At 38.3% G+C, this 22,129-nt stretch overlaps 1 protein-coding gene across 1 annotated transcript in view; it reads left to right on the top strand.

Moving 5' to 3' along the window:
- The window catches only part of LOC138022139 (1-phosphatidylinositol 4,5-bisphosphate phosphodiesterase gamma-1-like), an 81,172-nt gene that overhangs the window by 27,196 nt on the left and 31,847 nt on the right, over positions 1-22,129 (top strand). The window contains exons 6-18 of the mRNA XM_068869169.1: positions 596-673; positions 865-899; positions 1,345-1,396; positions 1,907-2,008; positions 7,697-7,812; positions 8,269-8,354; positions 8,463-8,583; positions 9,597-9,682; positions 10,422-10,504; positions 10,584-10,641; positions 11,950-12,017; positions 13,580-13,696; positions 16,330-16,361. Coding sequence (XP_068725270.1) covers positions 596-673; positions 865-899; positions 1,345-1,396; positions 1,907-2,008; positions 7,697-7,812; positions 8,269-8,354; positions 8,463-8,583; positions 9,597-9,682; positions 10,422-10,504; positions 10,584-10,641; positions 11,950-12,017; positions 13,580-13,696; positions 16,330-16,361 — 1,034 coding nt within the window. The remainder of the gene's footprint in view (positions 1-595; positions 674-864; positions 900-1,344; positions 1,397-1,906; positions 2,009-7,696; positions 7,813-8,268; positions 8,355-8,462; positions 8,584-9,596; positions 9,683-10,421; positions 10,505-10,583; positions 10,642-11,949; positions 12,018-13,579; positions 13,697-16,329; positions 16,362-22,129) is intronic.

Below are 22,129 nucleotides of genomic sequence, written 5' to 3'. Positions count from 1 at the left end.
TTTTGTCTTCTTTTGTTACAAAATAAACGTTTTACTTACTGAAAATGGTGAACATTATTTTGATAAGCGCCCAACCTCGAAGAAGCGCGCAGCTCGAATAAGCGTCCAAAAATTAAATAAGCACCCTGGGCGTAAAATTGAATAAATACAGTAAGCGGCATTGACACTAAACCGTGCAACATCAGTAGTTACTCATTACTTTAATGAAGACTAACAAACTGCATCCCTTTCAGTATGTTACATTTTTGAGAAACAGTGGCAAAATTGCAACTGTAAATATTGAATCTTGCGTTTCCTCTAGTTTCTATTTCGACTTGTACACCATCTCTTCCCTCTTCAACATGAATTTCCTTATGCCAAAGCTGCTTCCTTTGTAAATGACCATTCCTCTACCTGAGCCCTGGACATATTGAATTCTGTATGCAGCTGTATACTTACATGTAACAGTGGGGACAGCTCTAGTGTCAACTATTACTACACTGTAGGTTAATGTAATTTAATCTGTAAAAAGATTAAATTGAGGTGAGTAAAAAAATGTTATATTTGGTAGGAATATTCTGTTTTATTGTTTATTTGGTGTTCAACTTTATCACAGATGGCAGGAAGAGGGGAGGGCCACATTGACTTTGAAGGATTTCGTAAAATTTATGATGCAACAATGACTGTTAAAGAGGTAGGTGATGGAACAGAAAAAAAGGCATGATTGCATTTGTCTTCAATAAATTGAATTTATAATGTTGACATGAATATTAAAATTGGTAATAAAATATTGTTATAACACCGTACTGGTTATCTTAGAAAATAACGGAAGTTGTTTTAAAAATACTATTCTCAGGAGATGTCTTTTCTTTCTTTTCTTTGCAGTTAGTATTGCGGTTTGATGATTACATAGAAAATGGGTAAGAGCGAAAATGCTATTAATTTTTATTATTTAAATCTGAATAACTGTTGTTGTTGCTATGAATGCTGCAATGGCATTATTAAAAGAAAAGCAACACAGTGCTGGGTAGTGTGCCCAAGTCTACTACAAATTTGCAAGGAAAAAAAATTTGTCAAGATATGAAGATCAAGTGATTAATCCATTCATTCCTGAACTGGATCCTATTGATTAATTAAAAATAATCTGACATTGGACTGAGTAAAATCACCGTTTCACTTCTAAACCGACCCTCAGTTGATGAGTAAAGCTGTCTGGCTGGCTTTGTAAAGTCGAAAGTGTTACTCTTCAAAGGGAATGGGTTATTAATAAAAGGACTGCCAATTTTATTGGGGGGGGGGGGGGAATTACCAATTACCAATTACCAGTAACACAATTATGTGTTAAGCTGATTTTTCTTTCTGCAGGACCTATGTTCCATTGCTCAACTTTCAAAGGTTCCTTTTAGAAGAACAAGAGGTTGGGATACTTGAGTAATAGTTAAAACTTATTTCATTCACACCTAATTAAGGCGCCCCAATCGGCAACCAATGTTGTACCCAATTAAAAATCTCCCAGGTGTTTTGTACATGCATTATAATGCAGCATTCACATTTAAATGATATGGAATTGTGTACAATATGAGTTAACAAGTAGAGTGATATAAAACAAACATCAAAAATTGTCTTTACTTTTCTTAAAAAATCACAGATGTTTCAGGTGTAGAACCCTTCTTCAGAGTGCGCGCTTCCTTCTGATTGCATATTTCAACAGTTTTCTTCACACTGAAGAAGGGTTGTACACCTGAGACGTCTGTGATTTATTAAAAAACTACCGACCCTTTTTTGATATTTGTTTTATATCACTCTACTTGTTTATTCATTTTTTAATAAATGTCATGCATCTCCTACAAAAAGTTTTGGTAATTGTACGATACGAGTTAGCTGATTTAGTCTTTTGTATTGTGTTTGACTCTAATTCATTCTTTAGGAGCCTGGAGCAATGGACCTTGAAACTGTACGGAGCTATATGTTGGAATATCTGTCAGATGGTAGTAGAAGTTACTCTGAACCATATTTCACTGTTTCAGAGGTAAGTGGGGGATGGTTAAAGTAAAGTTAGCATGGTGGTTTTCTATTCGTTAGGTTTTCTGTAGCTTAAAACTGTTTATGGCTTTGTCAAGTTCATGTTGTGCTTTCCACTTTGTTTTGGTAATGGTAACAATTCCGATCCAACCGATGAGTCAGTCCACGCGTTGATCGACAAGTGAATAAATATGGTAAGACCCTTGATTCTCTTCAAAATTCTTTGAAATGAATGAATTTTTCTGTATCTACTGTTGCTCTGTTTGTCTGTACCCTTTGTCCCTCTGTACCTTAAAGTTTTAACCTTTCCTCAGCCTGTGTCTACTATTCCACTGTTCCTACTGTACCTCAAAGTTTCAACCTTTCCTCAGTCTGTGTCTACTACTCCACTGTTCCTATGTACCCTTTATTCCTCTGTACATTTACCTATTGTTTCTCAGTACATGTATCTACTGCCCCTCTGTTCCTCTGTACCCACAATTCGCCTGTTCACCTGTGCCTTCTGTTCGTCGCTTTCTTAGTTTATTCTTCTGTACACACGGTAATAGTGAAGAATAATTCCCAAAATTTACTGTCGGCTGACTGTTGCCCAACAGTCGGCCGACAGACGGCCAATTGTCGGCCAACAGTTTGTGTTATGTTTGAGGCCAAAGTGTTGGCCGACTGTCGGCCAACAGTCGGTGACCTGTTGGCAACCTGTCGGTAACGTGTCGGTAACCTGTCGGCGGGGCAAACTAAAATGATTGTAAGCATTTACTTGTCTATTGCTTCGAAACTACTTAACAGTGTCGGCTGACTGTTGGTAATGTGTCTGTAATGTGTCGGTAGCCTGTTGGCCGACAGTTGGCCGACAGATTACCGACAGCCGAATATGGGAGCCATTGTTCACTATTGCCCTACCCACTGTGTCTCTTTTCCTTTGTACTCACTGTCCCTCTCTTGCTCTGTTCCCATTTTCTGGCCCTCCATTCTTTGGCAATTAAAGCATTATGCTGGCTCGGCTGTTCAGGGCTCTACACTTACTTTTCCCATAACTTGCTAGTGTGGAAAGTACATTAAATTTTTGGAAATTTAGTTTCCACAGGAAGCATTTGCTTTCCAGAAGAGTTGGAAGCATATTTTTTACTAGCCATAATCAATGAATGTAATAAAGTTTAATTTACCAAATGTTTTGTCTTGAGCACTTCATTAGTCATTAAAATTAGGGAGCCTTGCTCTTGGACCACTGTTCCACCAATGTTTTAGTGCAAGGTGTGGATCAAAGTCAGAAACAGGGGGACCTTCTGTAGTAACCTGCATCAAGTGGTGTACTGAAGCTTTTACTTCTGCTGAAGAAGGAGCTATTCTTGTTAGCTATATTGGGAAAGTCTCTGCACACTTTGCAATGCATCTGTCCCTGAAAGCCACTCTATTCGAAATCCATGTCTAGTGATCTTTCTTTTCTTTTCATATTTTCCCATGACGTTGACTCTTTCTGTTCTTTTCCTTCTTGGCTGTCTGCAGGAACAGCATCTCTAGTGTGTGAAAAACCAAAATGAAAAAGGCTCATGATTGTTGATCAATGACAGACTCTTCGACATAATGATAACATTTCTCATCCCCAGACCCACTTGACTTTCCACTATTGCATCATCCGTCTTGTACCCAGTCTTCCTATGCCAGGAGTATGTGAACGGATTTAATGGAGTTACTGTATGTTTGTAGTTAATTAACTAAAAAATCTTCTCAGTAATTTAATTGGGCCTGGGTGGAGATTACTAGAACTTGAAGAAGTTGGGTCAAGAAAACACAAAACAAGATGGCATCGAATGAGGAAGTCAGCCATTTCATCTTATTACTTGATGCTCAACAAATACCCGTGTTTCTAACTTTATTTAAAAAGTTATGTTAAGAATATTATTTGATCAGCATTACCGGCATTTTAAGAAGGTAAAAAGATGATGTAAAGAAAATTGATTATCAAGACGCTTCTAACACGTTACCAATGTGTGACTGAGGCGCCGACCAATGCATTCACACATTGGTTTGATTGGATTTGTTATCATTACCCATTGTTTCTTTTGGCCATAGTGTTACACAGGAATTGATACACACCATGTTTTTTCCACTTTACATTATTCCCCAATTCTTGAAGTTGAGGTGGGAAAACATGGTGGTAATTATCTTACAATACTAATTATTATTGTATGACCTTTGAATTAATTATAATGATGGTGATGATGATGACGATGATGATGATAATAGTGATAACAATCATTATTATACATTGGTGTCACCAGCTCGATTTGGCTATAAGCAGGTAGCTAATTCTTGCTTGCTCTGTTTCTCTTAGGTCATACCTACAGACAATAGATTTGATATAATTATGTAGAAATGATATCATACCTACAGTCAATAGTTTTATGAATGCACAAGTGATGTCACCTAACACACTAACCAACAATTTGATCAGTTTGTCATGGCGGAGCTCAGCTCAGGAATATGCGTAATAAAACAATTATTGGATTCGGTTTTGCATGATAGCAACAGTTATCAAGATCTCAGTTTGTGTTATCCGCCTCGGCCTTTGACTTCGATAACACAAACTTTGGCCTTGATAATTATCGCTATCATGAATACTCAACCTCATCCAATAATAAACAATTATTGGATGAGGTTGAGCATGATATCATGGATTATCAAAACCGAGGCCTGTGTTATCACACAGACACGAGGTTTTGATTCATGATATCATGTGAAAACCAAATTCAATAATTGTTTTATTATACATTTTTCACATAACTCATCCTCAGAAACAGAAGCGAAGCGTTCAGCCATTTTGTTTCTGAGGAGAACACTCCAAGGGGCTTAGTAACCAGGCAGACGTTGAACTTGTCGTGATAAATGCAATATCTGCAGCAGGCATTACATTTATCATGTCAAGTTCACAAGCTATTGTGAATTGATTGAATGCTCTTGACCAATCAGATTTTTCATAGTGAGTTTGATCTATAATTATAATTGTTAATTGTAATGATACTAACTAAATTTATATAGCATACATTTGCCATGTTCAAGGTGTTTTACAAAAGTGACCAAGAAGTACTGTTACATGTAGTATATACAGCAAAAAGTAAATAACAAATGCGAAAAGTTAAAATGTCTACATCATGGAAAAAATGTATTGAGACTCACAAATTAAAATGAAAACTGAGAAGTGAATAAAATCTACCTGCAAAGCATATATATGTGGGCTAGGAAAATAATCATGCTCTTTTGTTGGGCTTTAGAAAAATAGAGGTCGAGGCTATTCTTTTTCTCCGTCCTGGTCATCCTTTATAAATAATGAACTGTCCCCAAAAACTTTGTTCAACCTCCTTAACCTGAAACGTTTTCTTCTTCAGAAAAATTAGTTCTGAAACTCTAAAGTTCTGAAACTCTAAACTTCCTCAGTCATACATGAAAACAAGAGCTGTAACTGCCTTCTTTGCCTGTGTACAGCCGCCCGCTCTCCGCAAAAAATCTGAAAGGAACGTCTGTGATTTACCGTTGGTAATCGTGTTCAGGAATAATTTTGCATACATTATTGGGTGATCTACGCTGACCAAAATGTACGTGGCTCGTATTTCTTTGGAGCTAAATTCTCAAAACGGTGGTCAATGAGGTAGATTTCAAACATGCATTTGAAGAGCGTGTCCGGTAGTTTTAAGATACCTTGGCTTTATAGCATAGAAGCACTCTGTAAAGGAAGGATGTATTTGCAAGTCTTCCAACTGGGTACAGCTCTCATCTTCAGAGCAGCACAGATCGTTGCTGATGAGCTGTTATTTTCCTAGATATGTCCACATCTCAAATCTTCCAGGGAAACATGCTTTGTAGATTGTTCTTGAGAATGGCTAGGCTGGTCCGAGAAAGGCATTGGGATTACATCGACTGGTAAGGGATAGCAGGAGTTGTTTTCGAGTGGACAGTCTTTTGAATAGTGCTACGTGTATATATATTCACCTTGTGAAGATTTGTCAGGAGCCCTTTGTTTCTTTAGCGCTGACAACAATTCCGACAAATGTACATAGAATCGATTTCCACTTTACACTCCATAGATAACAATTCCGTTCATGCTTTAAAAGAAAAACCTCTTTGACCATCAAAAAGATTTTTATTCGTGTGTTTTACTGTGCACAAAGTACACACAAACTCATCGTAAAATTTCTCATGGTGGTTCTCACAGTGTTGTTGTGGAGAAATAAAAATAAAGGCCAATCAAAACTCATTGTTTCAATGATGTAATGATCGATGGCTAATAACCAATCAAATCATTAATTTTTCCACAGATTCCAGGAAAAATCATGTGGCATTGAACACGATTATCAACGGTAAATTACAGACGCTCCTCTCTGGTTTTTTTTTTTTTGCAGAGAGTGGGCAGCTGTACACAGGCTACTGCCTTCGTTGACATAAAATTAATCAGTTTCTTCATATATTGATGATTTTCAAGGGTTCCTTTAACGCTGAATAAGCGTTTTTGTTTATTTATATTATACATGGTTGTTCCTCTCTGTACCCTCTTCTGCGCATAAATTCTTGGAGGCCACTGCAGGGTCTTAATTAAGGATGGTTAGCCTCATTGAGACCAGAATTACAAGACCTGACTCTCTTCAGTAATTGTCCAAATAACAACAACACGACGATAAAGAAACTGGGTAACAGCCACTCATGACCAATTTGAAGATGAAGTGTAATACTTAACTCAGTAAACAGTGATACCCTCCAAAGAGTCTCTAGCCTCATAGGCACATGCTGACACATATATGGTCTTTGGAATGACAGAAAAGTTAATGAACTTAACAAATTAAATATCTAACATTCCTTCAAATGTGCCTTTATGTGACGTGTGCAGCAAAAGCTGGTCAATAAAGCTTTAGCTTAGCGAAAGGGAATTGCATAGTACTAGCCATGCATATTCTGACAAACTGCAAGTAAAGTTCACTACAAGCTTTCCACTGGTAAAATTAATTTTCATCCACGAGTTAGCCAATATCGTCCTTTGATTTAAATAGTCTTTGCTTAGTTGCATATAATTTATTCAACATGATGTTTTATTGACCACTTGATTAAGCCTAAGGGTTCAAAGTGTTCAAAGGCAATACGTACAGTTTATGAACAGATATGTACAGAAATGCACGTAGTTAGATGCATGTTGATTTTGATTAGCGTCACAAAGTGTCCTCTGGCTCTTCTTTCCAACTTCAACTTCACTCATTCAAAGGACTACAGTGTGTATTATTACCATGATTACAAACTGTCCCCTAAACTCTAAGGTATCCTAACCTAAAAATACTGCTAACCCAAAGACTATTAATTTTTGAAATCTACTATTAAAAACTGAGATATATGTAGTTGCGTAGATATCAAAATTAGACCTGCAGTTTAATAATAACTTACACAGACCCTGGACATAAATGATTTTTAAAACAATTATCTGATTTGTTCCATTGAAAATAAAGATTAAGCCATTCACCCCTAAGAAAAGTGCTTCCAGATTATTGATGAGTAACATCGTCTGGCATTAGACAGAGTAAAATCTATTATTGTCACTCTTGGGTTGGGAAGTATTAAAAGGAAAATAGTTTAGAGTGGACCTGAGGTGTTTAAAACTGGTGAAAATAAGGCAAATCATATTACTGAAGACACTTTTTGGCTTTTCTGTATTGTATAGTTTTTAGATTACCTAATGTCAAAGGGAAACAGTGCATTTAATTCTTCACATTGTGAAGTTTATCAAGACATGACTAAGCCTCTTACCTACTACTGGATTGCTTCATCACACAACACGTAGGTTAAACATGTTCTTTTTGCTAATTGCCATACAAGTATGTGTTAGTAACGTCGTCTGCTTTAGGTCAAAATAAGCGATATTAAAAGCTGTAACTCGAATTAGATTGCTGAATACAGCAACAGCCATAATGCCAGGATTGTAATCAATAACGTTTGGTCTTTGTTTTTGATGTATTAATAATCATATATTATTATTATTATTATTATTATTATTATTATTATTATTATTACATACTAACATGTACATGTATATACATTTTATCAATTATTATTATAATTGATTACTTTGTTTATGTTTGCATATGTTTGGATTTCTCGTCTAATAACTTGTCCAGGTTTAATTTTGTGGCATTGTTGGAATCATCATAACATGCAAGAAATAATGCATTTTACAAGTATATTATTTTTATGGATCATTAAGATCATTAATATTATTTGGTTGTGTGCTTACAGGTATCTGACCGGTGATCAATTCCAGGGTGAGGCCTCTGTTGAAGCTTACATTCGTGCCCTCAGAATGGGATGTCGTTGTTTAGAATGTAAGGAAATAGAGTTACACATCTTTCAAATGGGTCTTAATTTTTTTCCTTTAAAAAAGTCATGAGCATTCATAGGTGTTACTGTGGTTTTTGCCATTAATCTTGCAGTGGACTGCTGGGATGGTCCAGAAGGTCAACCCATCATCACACATGGACACACACTTGTTTCTAGAATCAAATTTGTGGAAGTTGTTCGTGCAATTAGCGACAATGCATTTGTTGCATCTGAGTAAGTTTTGAAATAATTTGCTTTGAAAACTATGGCAAATAATTGCGGTATGTAAATTTGAATTCATGGCATCTTTTAAAACACTGGAAATTACATGTAGGATCAGGAAAAGTTCAGGTCTTTGCTGGTGTAAATCGTAACTACAGATACTCACCAGAGGAGGAATGAATAGTATCCCATAATTATTCCTTCGTTCAATATACATGTAGGTAATTAAAGAAAAGTGAGTGAAATCTGAAATCCATGTCGTGTGATCGCTTGCCATGATCAAATCACAAGTGCCACTTGCGGACTCATTAAACTGGTGTATAATTTTGATGAAATCTTTGACTCCAAAAGTATGAGAAAATGTGGGTACATATGGGTACTTCTCCACTGAAATATCGTTTCACCATTGATCTTCATGAGTGAAGGCCATATTTGGAAAAAATTCGAATGCACAACTGTATATTAAACAACTTTATCCATAACCTCTCTTCGGGTCAGTGATCACATTGTGAAACAACCACATTTTGAATTGTCAAAATATGAGTAGTCCTCTGTGAGTCTTGATGAATAAATATCAGAAATTAAATACTGTCAGTGATGAAGTATTGACAGGCACAAATCACTCACCATTATGATAATGATTATAATTGACAAAACCTATGAAATCATCATGAAGAAGATCACGTGTATTTCATCAACTGATTGCGCCATTTTGCTATTCCCGTTGGGACGAGATGCCGAAAAGACATCTGGGATACTATTCACTCCTCCTCTGGGTACTCACGGTATGGTGAGAGTTGGTTGATTATGTTGCCTTACTATTTTTCTATTATTAATTTCATTGACATTGAGAAATTTGTGTTTTCTTAAATAATTTGTTGCTACAAAGTAAATGTACATGTATGTCATGTGGTAAGAAAAGCTGAGTGCTAACACATTAAAACCATTTTTTTTTTTTTGCCAAACAGGTCACAATTATTATAATGTCAAGCTTTAAAGAAATGAGTTGTCTTTTCGACTTTCAGCTATCCATTAATTCTGTCACTGGAGAACCATTGTAGCATTCCTCAACAGAAGGTTATGGCATATACTTTCAAGGAGGTTTTTGGAGGTTTGTCAAAAAAATGATCGATTTACTTAAGTTTTATACCTTCACAGTTTGAAATTGATCACTTCCATATATTGGGCTTACATTTTTCAGAATTATATGACACAACTCTAACAGATCATTTTTGCCCAGCAGTAGGCTTAAAAGTAAAAATTGAGCAGTTTTAGAACTTTTACCAATGGAGGCAGTGTGGCCCAGTGGTTAGGGTGCGTGCATTGATATCTGGAGATCCCGGGTTCAAGACCTGCTCTGAGCTGACTACTCATTAAATTTGATCCTGGTATTCCCAGGCTCAACTTCCCAGCTGCACTTGGGTTTGCCTCAGTTGGGATTCTTAACAGTTGTTGTTGTTGTTGTTGGTCTGTTCCTTAGTTCCATTAATTGTGTTTCATTGGTTCTGAAAAGCCCCTATAGACAGCGTTGAATTAATTACATGTATGTATTGTCAGTATTGTACTAACCCAGAAGACTTTACTTATTATGGTCTCCCTATATACTTGTGGTTATGAATGCCAGCTGGCAGGAGGAACAAGTTGGCTGTCCTCTGGAGACAAATCCAGCCAATGGCGTTAGTAGATTTTTGAACCCTACACAACTACATGCAAATCCACTGCCCCTATCACCAAAGCACACTCCATCGTTTTCCTTATAGAATACCTGTTATCAACAATTTATGTGCTTGCAAAATAATATTTGATTGATTGATTCATGTCTTGTGATAAATGTTTCTTTTTGATGACAGAATACCTTCTCACACATCCAATTGAATGTAGTGCAAAAGAAATGCCTTCACCCACTGCTCTAAGGAACAAAATCATACTCAAGGTACATGTAATTGTCAACTAATTTACAATGCTGTTATGGGCCTTGTACCTTACTTATTTGACAACCTTGTATTTTTCAGCACAAAAAGCTTCCCAAAGATCCCACTCAAGTTGTAGATACCACAGTTGGTGATCCATGTAAGTCCTTTCACCTTTGACACAAGGTGCAAAATTAAAATGTTGGCTACTTGTTGTACATGTATGTACGTGTAGTTGTAAAAACACATCAATTAAAATAGTTATTGATATTATTATTTTACATGCTCAAATGGAACTTCCAGTCTGGATATGATTTTAATAGTTAGTAGTACGTATACACCTGCTTTTTGACAGGCTCTGCAGGGGAGTTTTTATGAATGACTCCTCCTTGTAGCTTAGTTTTGTGTTATCAACCCAGAAAGGTTGCACTTGTCTTACTATTTTGAAGTCTCTACATGTAGGTTAATTAATGCTCCATGTTATACACATCCACAAGTAAATACATCTATTTGGTTTGGTCTGGTCATAGAGGGCCCATACAAATTGTGTGATCATTAATCAAAGTTTGTGGAAGCTTTGATTTCCGGATTTTATGAAGTTATTGGAGATGTAGCGTTACGTTGTACTTTTTGATTTGACTGCCAAATTTCTCTCTAAATGAATTTCAACACTTATCCCTCGTTTGTTGTAAAGTTAATTCAATGAGTGTAAGTTGTACTTTTTGATATGACTGTTTTTTTTTCTTTCTAAATGAATTTCAATGCTTATGCCGTGTTGTTTGTTGCAAAATTGACTCAATGAAGGTAACTTGTACTTTTTTAGATGACTGTGATATTTTGCTTTAAATAAATTTCAACTTTCTCTCGGGGAAGTAAACAAGCCGACTATACGAAATACAAGAGATGCGAACAAAATCTGCAAGATAAGTGCTGAAATTTATTTAAAACGAAATATAGCAGGCAGCTCAAAAAGTGCAGCTGATGCTCATTGAGTTACTTTCCAACCATAGTTACTGAAACAAGGAGTGACCTACAGTGAGCTACAATGATCTACAATGACGTACAATGACGTACAGTTACCTACAACCTCGCGACCTCGCGAGGTCACGGGTTCAAACCCCATTGAAGTCCTGCGAGGATCATAGCTTCACTTGATTTCATATCCGCAGTTCATGTAATATGATCCATTTTATGTATCATTTCATCATTTATAAAATTTGTGATAATAATAGCACTACACTACGATATCTTGGATTTCATTACAATTATGTGAAAAACGTAGAGATTAACACAGTTTGTATGGGAACCCTGTGGTCTGGTTGGGGATGATTGAGAACCACCTGTATATACACCATCATTGAAGAAAAGCATCTTTTGAATCGTACAGATGGTTTTTTTTAAGTTGCTGGCAATAAAAGTTGTTTTGGATGAATGATAACTAGCAGTCTTGCTAATTTTCTCTGTGCAGTGGTAGAGGATGACCTTAGTCAGTCTGTGAAGAATGGGTACCTTTTACTTGAAGACGAAATTGATCACGTAAGAATATCTTGTTTTTTTGGTTATAGGTTAGAAATGACTAGTAAGAAGAACTTTTGGTATTGTAGCACCTGGAGTAGGACAGTAGCTTTGGGCATTAATAATAGCTTTTGGTGTAGTAGCACACTCAAAACCAGAGACGAAATCATTATTCTATGGTATTATTACAGGAAAAACCTTGCCTTGGTTGTCAGTCTTCATTGGAGCTTTTCCCAATTTGTGGTAGTGGAGTGTGTTTTTAGTTTTCTCATGGTCTTGGAAGACTAGTTGCACACTGATTCATTGTACATGGAAAATTTCTACTTATTATTAATTTTTTTGGTCAAGATCATGCCTGCTACTTAGCATAGGCACCTACTGTCATTTATTTAACCTCCATTTGTTTAATTTAGACAACACAAAACAGTCTAATGTTATAATTTTCAAACTAGTTTAAACTAATTTTATTCCCTGCTAGCAGAGATCTCTTTTCTTTTGCATTCGCTGGGTTGACGAGTATGGGAAAACTCGGATCACTGTGTTGAGCATGCGTGGTGGTTACTTGGAGATGGAATCCTCACATGATACTATCATCTTTTGTGGGCTCACTTTACAACAGCAGATTTACCGTAAAGGGAATGCACAGGGTCAAGTCACTGTCAGCAAACATATTATGTGGCATGCAGTTTGAAGATTACGGTGTAAGGGGTTGTGGACGGCGGTTGGATCAAAGTGAGTATCGAGCCTTGGCAGAGGTCTCTTCTGCCGTACTCGTCAGCCCAGCAAACACAAGAAAAAAGCGACCTCTGCCCTCTGCAAGCAGGGAACTAATTTTACTTTTTCCTAACTTATTAATTCATACGATGATAATGGATATGATTAAAAACTAGATCATTGGATAATGGAATTCTATTGTTTTGATTGGCTTAGCCATTTAGCTATTATACCATGCTCTACAAATATACGCATAGGTTTTCTTCTTTTTATAAATAAAGTAGGAAAGAGTTATCCAAAATTTTGTGGCCATTTTTAATAAAACATTATTATTCCACTCTTGCTTTTTGGATATGGGATGATTATAACCAAGTCGGCGCTAGCACCTCATTGGCTATCTATCACCTCAAATCCAACGCACGCTTGTTGGAATAATAATTACTTACTGTTAATTAATAGACTATGAAAATTCAAAATTGAACTGGTTTGGAACATTTTAAACCAAGAAAATATTTGAATCACAATAGAAACAATGAAATAATGATACAGTAATTAAGCCTTCAGCAACTCAACTGGAAGGCGGCAACCAGTTGGCTTTGTTAATAGTAAATACACCCCTCCTAACATTTATTTTGAGAAAGGGTCTTTGTGATACATATATTGGCTAATAGACCACTTTCGATATATTAAAATTCAACTTGATAGTGAGGCTTAGAGGACACAAACAAAAGAAATGAATAAACATGTTCATTCAGTTTCCTTTGCTTGTGTCCTCTAGGCCTCGCTGCCAAGCTGAATTTTAACATATCGAAAGTGGTCTATTGGGAATGAAAGAATTAGCCTTTGGTAACCCATTAAAATAATTGCAGGGCTGGAAACGTCACTTTTTCTGTTTAACAAAAGACCAGTTGTTCTGGACAGAAGAGCAGACAAGGTCCGAAGATGATGATGATGATGAAGGATTTGAGGGAGGTGGAGTTGGGGAGGTAAAGACTGCATTTTTGATCAGGAGCTACTGTAAAGGTCCAGGTATAAGCCGCACCTTTTTACTCAAAATTCAAATAAAAAATCGGGGGTGCGGCTTTTCTACAGAAACATGATCTAAGGTTGGAGTTTTCTAAGATGTCACTGAATAAGCATACTGTAAACAAAAGGAGATAAGCCACTCCTTTTTCCCAAAAACTGTTGCTAGAAATCAGGGGTGCGGCTTATCTGCAGGAACATTTCAAAAAGGTGCCTGGTTACTAAGCTACGACGTTTCGCTCATGTTCTTGTTGTCAACAAATACCAGAAAAAGATCAATCATATGTTACATTTGATGGACAGTGGATGGAAAAGACTTCTAAAGACTAGACTTTGGATTTCTTTTGATTTCTTTCAAAACACTTTTTCCAAAAATTGAGCTGCTAAATTCGGGGTGTAGCTTACCTGCAGGTGTTTACGGTATAACAAACTGAAAGCATGTTGTTGTTGATCATTGCCTTTTTCGTGAGTGGTGGCTCCTAAAGAAGCTTTTTGTATCTTGAAGCATTCAGTTGTAATTCTTGTTCTCTAAGAATTCTTTCAAGCGATTAATAATTTTCACTTTACTTGAACAACTGAACACCAACCTACAGGGAATCTCCGTTTCTCCACAAAGCTGTTTGCTATGACATCTGCGGCCAGTCACTTTGACTCTTTCTGCCCTGTGCAAGAAAATACTAATGAAGATATTTGCGAGTACTTGCGAGGCAAATGGCAAACCGTTTCACTGTTTTTATATAACCCTCATACCAAATTTATCCATTGGATTATGACTCTTGTTCTGCATGAATTTCTCTCCTGCTGTAGTTTCCAACCATAGTGATAAATGTGGTATCCCGGGACATTCTTCTATGTTTGAACAGAACTATGATGATGCAAACCATAATGCTTTTACAGTTTACTTGACCCAGATCCCCATTTCAAAGCTTGGCCACCAAGCACTCCTGCCTATCATTTCAATCGCCTTCATGAAGCATTTTGAAGTCTTTTATTTAAAAACATAATTTTTTTGTCTTTATAATATGTTTTTCAAAATTCAAGCTTCCAAATTTGGAGTGCAGCTTATCTAGGGGTGCGGATTATACATGTACATGGACTTTTACAATACCTTTTGCACGGGCCTGTGGACTTTATTTCTTGATGTAAAATGTTATAAACTAATAGTCTTTACATCTTGTCAATTTTGTTAGGCTATTGTGTAGTCAAATTGATCTGTTGATAGGCCTTTGGTTGCTTGTCAGTTAACTGTTGGCCAACAGATTACAGACAACTACCAATTTAATAAAGGTATTTCTAAAACACAGGTCACATTCTACAGGTCAAGACTAGAAGTCTCTGTGCAACTGATGAACAATTAAGGCAAAAGTTTTCCCTAAACCTGAAACGTTTTTGTTGAGTAATGAGGGCGAGGAGACACTTTTGGTGGTTTTTATGTATCTGTAGCACAGGGACATGTACACTGACCTGTAATCTGTGTTTTAGATGCAGCATTTTATTAACAATCAGCCAGCATTCAGTCAGGGAGCTCTTCAAAATCACCTAAAAATTGGTAACCTGTGTTAGAAAGTGTTTATCCAGATATAGGGTGCTGTTCAATTTTAGGACGTATAGCCTAAGCTCAAAGGTACAGACTAAGCTCAAAAACAGGTTGAAGGGGTACTATGACGAAAATCGCATATTTCCTATCAAAGACATTTTGAAACAAAAAAAAGTATTCTGCGTAAGAAGAAAAATTCGGGTTACGTTTTTCAAATATCTCTTTTCGCTCCAGAGATATTAGAGCTTTTAAAATATGCAAATTAGCCGAGTGATGACGTCATACACTCAACCAAATTTTGTTCAAATATGATGAAAAGAGATATCTCAGCCAATTTGTATCAAAAATGTTTGATTTTTTTGCAGTAAGATTCAACTAAATGTTCTCCACAATATGAGCTTAACAGTTCTGTTACCACGGCATCATACTGGGTCCCAGACCTCCACCATATTAAAGGCTTTTCTGGCCACTTTTGGCATTCCATTTTGATATTTGTTAACAGCTCTTCCTATGCATGATCCAGCAAGTATATAAATATGTTAGCTCGAGTTTGTGGCCTTGTTTAACATTTTTCAAGCTGAAAATCACTAACATATTGAATTCAAGTGGGTGGGACTGGAAAAGAGTGAGTTGCCATGGGAACAGAATTTTTTATAGCCATAGGTGTGTTTCCTGTAGAACTATTAGACTACCAAGTTTCAATGGTCTGCTCTTCAAATTGGCCAAGGTAGCTCTATTTATATACTCAATATAATAGTGGGTTCGAGTGTATGATGTCATCAGTCATCTCATTTGCATATTTTACCCATTTTTCAAACTTAAATATCTCCGAAACTTATGAAGATATTTGCAAACGGTAAATGGCGTTTTTGTTCTTTCATGGAATTCTGTGTGATACACTCAAAAACTCAAGGGGTAAAAATTGGATCATAGTACCATAGTATCATAGTGTTTGCATGTCAATAAATGTGTATTTGTCTTGTACCATTTACAATAATGATTCATTATGATGCACTTATATAATTTGATGAACATAACATATTATTTCTCTTGTTGCAGTCATGCAAAGATGAACTTCACTTTTGTGAAATGTCAGTTATGTCAACTTTGTATGTGTGATAATTTTTTGTAGGAATTTTTATTAATTTATTTAATTGGAGTGTTGATTTAAAAAAAGGTTGGTAATCCAGTAATCATGAAGAACAGCTCCCCAAAACAACTTTTGGTTGATTATCGAATGACTATTGGCCGACTAGACTGTGAGAGAAAACTCTCAGTTGCTTTGGGAAACAAACTCCTTGACTTCGTCATCATCCATAAGGAGAACGAAATAGGACTTGTGCATCCGGCTAACCCCGCCGGACAGGGTTACTTTCAGTGAAGTTTTGTCTTAGAAAGCTGGCAGACGTTCAGAGTGCACGCTTAACCTGGCGGTGAAAAAGAAGGTGTAAGGGAACTGGAAAATGATGAACATGTCATCCTCAAAGCCAATGTTTCTTGATTCCCTTTTATGTTCTTCAATCTTTGTGGGTTCAGTATTTTACCATGTTACTGCGCTACCACACGTACGCAATGCTCACCTATTTTTCACAGTCTACATTTTATCTTGGTCTGAAGTCTGCATTGTACTCTTCTTACCTTTTGAAAAACCAGTGCTTTGTGGGTTCATAGTGATGTTGTTGTTTCTTTGCTTTTTGGGCTGTGGTTCATAATAATACTTTTCAGTTCCCCAACCAGAATGTTTCACATTTATTTCAAGGATGGTTAGTTAAAGGGTTATAGCATGTACAGTATGATTGTCTTTTAGTCTGCAGACTCTTTGGAAGAATGCCCTTTGGGACCTTTTTTTGTATATGTTTTTCAAAACGTTAACAAGCAAAGGAATTAATAAGCTAATAAGGAAAAAACGTTCTTATTGTGGAAACATGAAAGAAAACAATTATTATTAAAACTGAAACAGGAAAATTTGGTTTTATCAAACGTGTTGATAAAGGTCTAATTACCACTGTGGACGATTGGGAAAGCTGATGTTTCGAGCATTACCGGTAGCTCTTCGTCAGAGGGAATGATTAAACAAACAAGCAAAAACAAGAAAAATATTTAGTACTGATGTTTGGCCTTTTGTTAATAGTTATGTTTTGAAAAGTGAGAGGACACTAGTGGGAGAAACATAGTGTGGATTGGCAGACTAGCATAAAAGTGTTCCATGCTAATTAAAACGAAAAGTTGACAAAAACTGGACTGAAGGCAGGTTGCTCTCTGGCCTTTCAGGGGAAGGAAGGCATTTGCTTTAACAATTAATGCTTTGGTGCGCAATAAAAGACAATACACACAACTTGGGCGTAAACGAGGGGCAGGGAATGTACTGGCAAGGCTCGGATAATACCCACCGCCGGTATGGACCACCGGATGAGGGGCCTCGGCAACTAGCCGAGGGGGTGCCTCATGCCTGTATTGCAAGGCGGGCATAGTTGCTGGCATAATGTCCTGGGGCCAAGTTAACCCAGTCCAGCAGAGTAACAATATGCCCCCTCCCTAACGGGGCTTCAGCACAGGGCTGAAGGGGTGCCGCAGGCAGCAATTCCCCGCCCAAAACGCCGAGATAAACGAGGAGTGCCCTGTGCGAAGCCCATTTAGTGGTTTTGCTCCCAATTTGACAGGGAGAGAAAATGACCCCATCTCCACGGAGTTGCAATAGCCAAAAGCAAACATTGCCTGCCCCAAAGGTGAAAGTAGAGAACCGACGAGTGGAGATAGGGGTCGAAAATACGACATGAGCATATAAAAAAAAATAAATAAAAAAAATAATAAAAATAAAAATAAAAATTAAAAAATAAAAAACCAAAGCCAATGGGCATCGCATAGAGACTGGAGGGGATAGGACCCTCACACAAAACAATTAACTGGAGGGGATAGGACCCTCGCACTAAACATTTGACTGGAGGGGATAGGACCCTCGCACTAAACATTTGACTGGAGGGGATAGGACCCTCGCAAAAAACATTCGACTGGAGGGGATAGGACCCTCGCACAAAACATTCAGCTGGAGGGGATAGGACCCTCGCACAACACATTTGGCTGGAGGGGATAGGACCCTCGTGCAAAACATTTCCGTCAAAATAGTCATTTCCAATAGTACTACATGAACTCGAGAGGGCAGAAAGCCTAAGGAAAGAGAATGTCACAGAAAGCCCTCAAGTGCCGAATGGGCCTTTTTCCTTTTTTGTTTTAAAGGAGACACATGGCATTAAGCTTAGGATAGTGCTTTCACCCATGTGATGGCTGGCATGTGGCTGAAAAGGGGTGAAAGGCAATCGTAGCGAGGAGAAGGGGGGGGGGGGGGGGAAAGCAAACGCATACAGCAGGCTTCCAGGGGGATGCCAACATGATTGCTGTACCCATAGGTGAAAACACTATAGGTTCAGGACAATACAGGAAAATATGAATTAAGTTATCCAAGGAACTGTCATAGATCATTACTGATTGTTAGAAAAATCCAAGTTTCAATGAGATACTCAAGTGCTTTCAAGGATTCCAGGGGGTTGTTAGCAGGAGGAGCAAGAGGCCAATGACTGAGGAACCTGACATAGTGTTTACTTTGGAGTCCTGATGTAAGCTTGGTATGTGTTAGGATTCCAGCGACCCAGAATTTGAAGAGCCAGTTGAAAATGCCAGTGATTCTGCCGGTTGTAGCAGCACCAATACTAAAGCTGTGAGAGGCAGAGGAGGAGCTGTCATTGTCACAGAGGTTTAAGAGAGACCATAAGTTGTTGGTGTGTGAAGTCTGGGTGAGATATGGTCCACAGGAGAAGCTGAAGAGTAGCTGGCCCGGTCTTGAGTTGCAGTTTTGAGCATATAATCTTGCAGGGCAGACGATGCATAAAGGTCTGAGTTTGACCTTGCAAAACTGAGCCTGGCTGTCTCCCAGAAAGGGTCAGTTTTGGACTTTTAAATTGCAGTGTCAAATGAAGTAGGGTGAAGGATGTTGGGATGGAAAGAAATGTCTGTTCTAGCAAGGTGGGACTGAGGGTCGAAATTGCCATTGCAGGTAAATTCGCTGCTTCTTAAGAAGCCAAAAAATGAAAGGGTAAATGCAGCCCATAACATAAAGGAGTCAACATTTGGTAGACTTAAAAGGTTGTAACTTAGTATACTTAGATGCTATGGAGAACTGATGAGGTGATCAGGTGGCAAGCCTTCTTGCATTCCCATGGGAGAGCTTGATCCCCCTCAAACTTTTGTGAAGGACTGGCATAGCCAGAATGTCCAGGAGACAGCCAGACTCAATGTGAAGGTTGTCAAGTGCTGCCAGATAAACATAATAGTGCCGTAGGAGCCTGTATTGCACAGATGAGTAACAAAAGGGATCAGGGTGAACTTGTGAGCAGGTCGAACAGCTAGGGGGGGGGGGAGGGGGGAAATGGAAAGCTGAATAAAAAAGAATGGCCACAACATAGCCCAACGGGAATGGATGTGTAGAGGTAGTAGTGGTTTTTCCGGGCCATTCCCTGGAGCTCCCTCAGGGGTGAATGGGGATTATTCTGGAGGCAGGTTACGGGGTCTGAAATTGCGCCTTCCTGGTTGCTAATGCGACTAAAAAATTGAGTACTGGCGACCAGAATTTCACAACTGGTCACCATTGTTAAGGTCAGATCTGTTTGCCAAGAGGTGTCTTACTTTTTATCCTGAGACTGTTTTGAAATAGAAATGAAGGAGTTTTTCCGTTAACAACCTCCATAACCTCACAAGCCATTGTTTCTCATAAAATATGTATTGCAGGGGGAAAAACGACTCAGTAAAGAGATTCAAGGACTGGTGTGAGGAATGTACCACTATGGCGGATTGTGTTCGACAGGGTGTGACTAGTGTTTCCGTAGCTGAAATTTTCGACAAACTAGGGGGCAGATAGATTTCATTATTAAATGTACATTCAAGGTCGGATACCTTTTCTCTCCAAAATGTGCGCTTTTGAAAGTGAAAAGATAATGCTTGACACATACACAAGTCCATGCGGTCGTTGCTTTCTGGTATCCATAAAACAGGTCAAAATGTACAAGTTAATTTGGACCCTGGGTTAGATGTCTGTTTTAGAGGGGGAGGTTTGTGGCTGTTTTCCTACGAAAGTCAACATCATAGGAAGGCCATGCCAAGCCCGCAACTTCCTTTGGGTAATCGAATGGTCGCTTGATAGGGGAACATCTCTACCGCCCTTTGGGGAAAAGAAGTGAGAAGTGCAGAACCAGGGGTGGATCCAGAGTAGTTCAAGTGACTTGCAGAAATCACTCAAATTTCTTCCAAACCTTATTTTTCAGCCCTTTATTGCAGTTCACGAAGTCAACTATCCTTCTTGTTTTAATTTTTTTGAGAAATATGACAAGAAAATCGCTCCCAATTGATCGACAGATAAACAGCTTACTTCAACAACAAATCAAAACAAATCGCGAAATTCTGAAATCCCTGTTCAAGACAATAATTTTTTGCGAAAGAAACAACATAGCCCTCAGAGGTCCACGAGATGATGATCCGCAAAATGCCAGTCTTTCTGGAAACTTTCAGGCACTATTAGAATTTCGAATTGACAGCGGCGATCAACACTGCAACGTCACTTGAAAACTGCACCCAGGAATGCGACATATTTCTTAAACCTGTCAAAACAAGATGATTACAACTGTGGGTGCTATCAGAGTGAATAATTTGTCGCAGGAAATCAGGGGGAGCAATTATTTTTCTATTATGTCTGACGAAGCAGCTGACGTATCAAACAAAGAAAATCTTTCAGTGGTGATCAGATTTCTTGATTCAACCAAAACAGTCAGAGAAGGGTTTGTGGGATTCTACCTTTGTGAGGATGGAACGACAGGAGTAGCTTTCAAAGATTTAATATAGCTGATTTAGGATTATCTATGGATGACTGTCGAGGCCAATGTTATGATGGTGCGGAAAAATGGCATTCGGAGGGCACCAAATTTCAAATTTTCTTGGGGGAGCATGCCCCCAAAACCCCCCTAGTTTAGTTGGTGCAAATCACTCATGAAAAATCCTGGATCCACCCCTGAGAAAACCATACAGAAAATGCCGACAAGAATCGAGCTGGGCTTACTTTTTCCGAAAGGAGGGGGGAACTCTTTGTGGTTTACCGATAAAGGAAATGGAAAGCCCGGGAAGGTCGTTATCTGAAAGGCGCGAGTTTTCTGGCAGCACCGCGACAAACTCAACATACTCACCCTTTAATGTTGCGCGTTTAACTTTGGTTGGAACATGTGCTGATAACGGCGACTGTCCTTGAAAAATGGGGAAGGAATGTTGTTGCTGGCACTGGGATGGTTGAGAAGGCTGGCGATGAAGTCGAAGTCGTCGGTGAGTAGCAAATGGCGGGAGTTTGTCGAGGTTGCACAGATTGAGGCGGAGGCTATTGAGGTTGGAGCAGGAACTGATTTGGCGGTAGATTCCTCGATTTTCGTCCATGATGATGGAAATAAGAGTGGCTAACGTGGTTGGGGACGTGTCTGTGTGTGAAGCTCTTCTTGCTTGGACGCCATCTTGGAATAAAATTTGACCGTTTTGACCGCTGTTTCAAGCAGCGCATCGTCAGGGATGGTGACAATTGGTGGGTCTATATAGGATGAAACTTCCTCAGCAGAGGCACTTGAAGTAAAGGGGCTTCACGGTGGAGCGTGAACGTTTCTCTGCGGGTCAGATGGACGCTTGGTGTACGCGAGCTACAAGATGGTGCGGAAGGAACAACGGTGTGAAGCCGTTCAATAAATTGTTCCCGAGTTCCAGTAATAAATAAAAGGTTTTAGATAGCAAGGGGCGTAAAAAAACCGCGTTTGTGAGGTCAGCAAATTCCCCAGCAAAG

Source organism: Montipora capricornis, chromosome 10 (assembly GCF_036669925.1).
Source record: "Montipora capricornis isolate CH-2021 chromosome 10, ASM3666992v2, whole genome shotgun sequence".
In the NCBI taxonomy this organism is placed as follows: Eukaryota; Metazoa; Cnidaria; class Anthozoa; order Scleractinia; family Acroporidae; genus Montipora; species Montipora capricornis.
This window is presented reverse-complemented; position numbering and strand designations above follow the sequence as displayed.